Source organism: Rutidosis leptorrhynchoides, chromosome 9 (assembly GCF_046630445.1).
Source record: "Rutidosis leptorrhynchoides isolate AG116_Rl617_1_P2 chromosome 9, CSIRO_AGI_Rlap_v1, whole genome shotgun sequence".
NCBI classification, from domain to species: Eukaryota; Viridiplantae; Streptophyta; class Magnoliopsida; order Asterales; family Asteraceae; genus Rutidosis; species Rutidosis leptorrhynchoides.
In genome coordinates, this window is record NC_092341.1 from 331,002,315 (window position 1) to 331,006,654 (window position 4,340).

Here is a 4,340-nt window from a genome sequence, read left to right on the forward strand (position 1 = left end):
TCAATATTCCCTGAAGGTAAGATTAAGACGACCAGGTCTGAGCATGGTTTGTTGAAGCAATGACAAAGGAGATGAATTCGGGATGATATTAGTCACACCGTGATATACATGTCTAGACTTTCCCCCAAATATCAAAACGTCTCCAGATTCCAATAAAACCTCATTTGCTCTTCGCACTTTCTTACTATTACCATACAAGAATTTTGCCGAGTCACCAACCGAGATAGAAACCACCGGCAACCCTCTTTTCAAACTACTTTTGCTTTCATCTCGATCCTGCATTGTACGTGGATATAATAAACATACATACATAAACATTTCTACCATAATATATATATATATATATATATATATATATATATATATATATATATATATATATATATATATATATATATATATATATATATATATACACACACACACATATAATTAAATAATTAATTACCTGATGAAGACCAAGTCGGCCAGTGGTAAACACAAATGTCAGGGTCCATTGAAGGCATGGAATCATCATATGCTTGAGAATCTTGAATTGAGGTCACAGCCAATGAAATGAGTTGATCAGGAATGGGTGGTGCTTCAGAGCCATCGCTTCTGTATTTTGAATCATACTTTGTTTGTGGGTCCCAGTTTCGACCAAAGCACATCATCTGTAAGTTAAGTTTTTCTCTGTTTCTTTCCATAGGCTGGTAGAATCCACCGGGACCCATACCAAATTCTTGACAAGTATTCACTATTTCAACCTACAGAATTTTAACTAATCAAATATATTCTTCATTAAAAAAAGAACAAACATTAAGCTTACCAACCAAAGATATATGTACCTGATCACTCATGCTGACGTAATTCTTCAAAAGAACCAATCAGTACTACACATGAACGACTTTTAAGATTTTCCCCATTGTTGATCCCACCACATAGTGACTCTGTGCTTCTGGGAATAATTAAACTGAATGGACTTGTTTCATTCAATTCATTAGAAACAACATTGGGCTCATCACTAAGAAACAGTTGGGCCGTATCCCCAAAAGTAACATCTGAAGTGTTCAAGAGTACAGGCAAACAAACTCGATCATCTTATTCATGAATCAGGAGCGTATATATAACGATTACAAGACTCAACCACGTTCGCCTATTGCCCAACGTTACTGCTGAAAATAAGGAAGACTCCAACTAACCTACGACTCATTCTAATTGACTGGAAACGTGCTAAACAAAACAAAAACTACTCTGGACATATAGCCCACTTATTTGATACAAGCCCAAACAAAAAGACCCAACATAAAATAAACCCAATAACATCGTCCTCCTCATCATGCAGCAAGAGTGACCCGTCATTGCCCGGCAATTTCTTCTTTTGCTTTTTCTTTGACTTAGTCAAACCCCCATCGACCACATTTGAATCAAGCCCAGAATCACAAACCTTAGATGCCTTAGGCTTTTGTATATTCTCTTTCTTTTGCATTTTCTTTGAAGAGTGCTGGATATTGAACAATGTTAGTTATTGTAAGTAATTAATAAATGCATAGTAATTATAATATCAGTGGATGGATGCCATTTACGATTCTAACATAATAATGGACCGATTCAATTAAGTATTGATGATTAATTAGTGGATGTTATTTAAAATTTCATCAGCTGTAGCTATTTAGCATACATTTATGTAACTATAAGTTTAGAAGAACCCTGAGAGATCATTATTAGAATCTAATCTAATGTTAATAACATAAGTCCGTACTAACTAAACGCAATGCTGTACGGCATAAATATGAATGAAATAAGTTGATCGAATAAAACTAACCTTATGAACGTTTCCACAATCACTTTCGTTTTCAGAATCCTCAAACGTGATTAAACGACAGCCACAATCAGATGACATATCGAAATAGATATTTGATTTACGATTACGATAGATTCACCAGCTGCGGTTAAGTTAGGGTTACGATGGATCGACCAGCTGCCGTTACGTTAATTAGGGTGCTGTGCTGCTGGAGATATAAATTAAAATAAATAAATATAAATACTCCCCATAATTTGGGTAAGAATGCAGGATCTATTTTTATGTTTATAAATGAATAAATAAAATAAAATAAAATATATATCACATGTATAACCTTTTTTTAAGATTGTAAATTGTCATTGTAATTGTAATTTTAGGTTTCATTGTAATTGTAAATTGTCATAGTAATAATTAATATAAATTACTCGTATGTTGGTGATTTTAGTGTCATCCAACATTCATTTTAGTTAATTGAGATTTACTTAAATTTAAGGGTTAGTTAGTCATACTTAACAACGAGTTCGGAGAGTGCGGACACGCCCATAAGAGTTGGCTGCTAACATCGCGTAATTGCGGGGATCAAGGGGGCAGCGCCCCTGGCGGGGTCCAGCCAAGTGTTACAACAGTTTTTCCCGCCCATTATGAAAGGTTACATCTTTTCAAAATTGTAATTGTCATATGTACAGTTTTAATAATCCGTTTTTGGATATTCTCTGTATTCATACAACAAATAGAAAACACACAAACTCTCTGAGATATTTGATTAGTGATTTCATTGTCAAAAACACTAATTACGTTCTTGTCTTATACCTGTAAAGATTTCGTGATACCAAGACAATCATTGGGTCGAAATACTTTATAGAGAAAGTGATTACACAATTCAAGAATCAATCCGGACAGTCAATTCATACCCAATTTCTAACATCGTACGTAATTTTTTTTTTATTTTTTATTTTTATTTTTGTTGCACTGTTGTCTAGGCCCATTCGAAGATTTAAAAACAGAGTAGACTTTGTTCTCAAGCTTAATTATGAAAGAAAAAATGTAGGGATTAGAGTTTAGATAACACGGTTAGATAATTAGCATTCTTTGTCCGAGGCAAAGCATAGGTTGTATGTCATTGTTATGGCTTTTTTATGCCATATTTGAAGGTACCGCAACTATGTCATTTGATCTAACAAGGTGATGAAGAGAGGTTTACTAGAGTATTTGATTATATTTGGATTAATGTTTGGCTTATAAAGTCTTTGTAATTTAGTTTTTTCAACTTTTTAATACTAGCTAGTTAGGGAGATTTTTTAATAAATTTTACTGTCAAGAAAAAGAAACTACTAATACACATAAAAAGTAAAGTAAATGGTGAATATTGTACGTTTAAAATCCTTTGAAAGAAACAACGATCTTTTTATTCATCACGTTCTCATTGTTAATAACTCATTTGAAATCCTTAGAACCACATTCTAAGATTAGAGAGGGTGAAGCACGAAACCTAGACAATATTATTATATAAGACTCATCATATGGTTTTATGTGATCATGTTACAAGCCACAATGTCACACGTGCACAAGAGAGTGCAAAAATTATAACCTTTTAGGAGTTGTATATCTGTGTGTACATATGGGACCATTTATTTATTGAGTGTCAAGCAAAAGTGAAACAAACACTCCTTGTAACACTTATAACTACACACCCCTTAAAACTCTTGATGCATTTTCCATGGCCCTATTATCACAAAATCTTTAAAGAGATATCAAATTTGCAACATTCAAAATATCAATCACTTATTTAATTGAAATAAGCTTGTGAAAATATAAGTAATTTGTTGTGTACCAGTCAACCAATCTTTTTCTCTAACACCATGAATAACCCTGCATGTGACGTCACAGACAGATTGTTCACTTTTTAGTCAAAAAGTGCAATCTGCTTGTGACGTGGCAGTGTCAGCATTTGACACTCAAATAACCCTGACGCCCCTCCAGTGTCAAATAGGTCCCACCAGTTTTATTTTTTCTTTTTATTTTTTTTATTTAATTATGAATACAAATTATATTTACATATAATTAAAACATATAAAAATTAACCATTACATAAAATTTAACCATTACATAAAATTTAACTATTACATAAATTTAACCATTCATGGTGCGGAATGCGGACGAAAGGTTCCAAATCGGAACTTTTCCGGCGGTGGAACACGCTCGGATTCGACTTCGTCATCTTCATCTTCTAAATGTTGAATTAGTGCAATAATACGCTCGTCTTCCGAATCGGAATCGTAACTAAGTAAATATGATGCCATGAAATTATATAAATTGTATAATATAATTGATAGAAATGAAAGAAAAATAAAGTGTTTTGGTGTGTTAAAATTGTAGTATGTATGAGTTTATATAGATAAATATATATAGAATTTAAATTAAAAAAAATTCAAAAATTCGGATTATAGTCGTTGCCCAACGGATTTTTTTTCCAACCAACCAGCGCCTGACACGTGTCCCTGACGCTACGTCTCTCTTCCGTTAGAAATCTCATTGATGCCCCGGATTCGTCACCGGT

At 33.2% G+C, this 4,340-nt stretch overlaps 1 protein-coding gene across 1 annotated transcript; it reads right to left on the reverse strand.

The window, feature by feature from the left end:
* LOC139869062 (DNA N(6)-methyladenine demethylase ALKBH1D-like) lies at positions 1-866 on the reverse strand (the record flags this gene model as incomplete). The annotated part of the gene is given in 4 exon segments (XM_071857391.1): positions 1-276; positions 449-476; positions 478-746; positions 828-866. Coding segments are annotated over 4 exon segments (612 nt in total), but the record flags the coding sequence as incomplete, so codon positions are not given.
* Between the last annotated feature and the right edge of the window lie 3,474 nt (positions 867-4,340).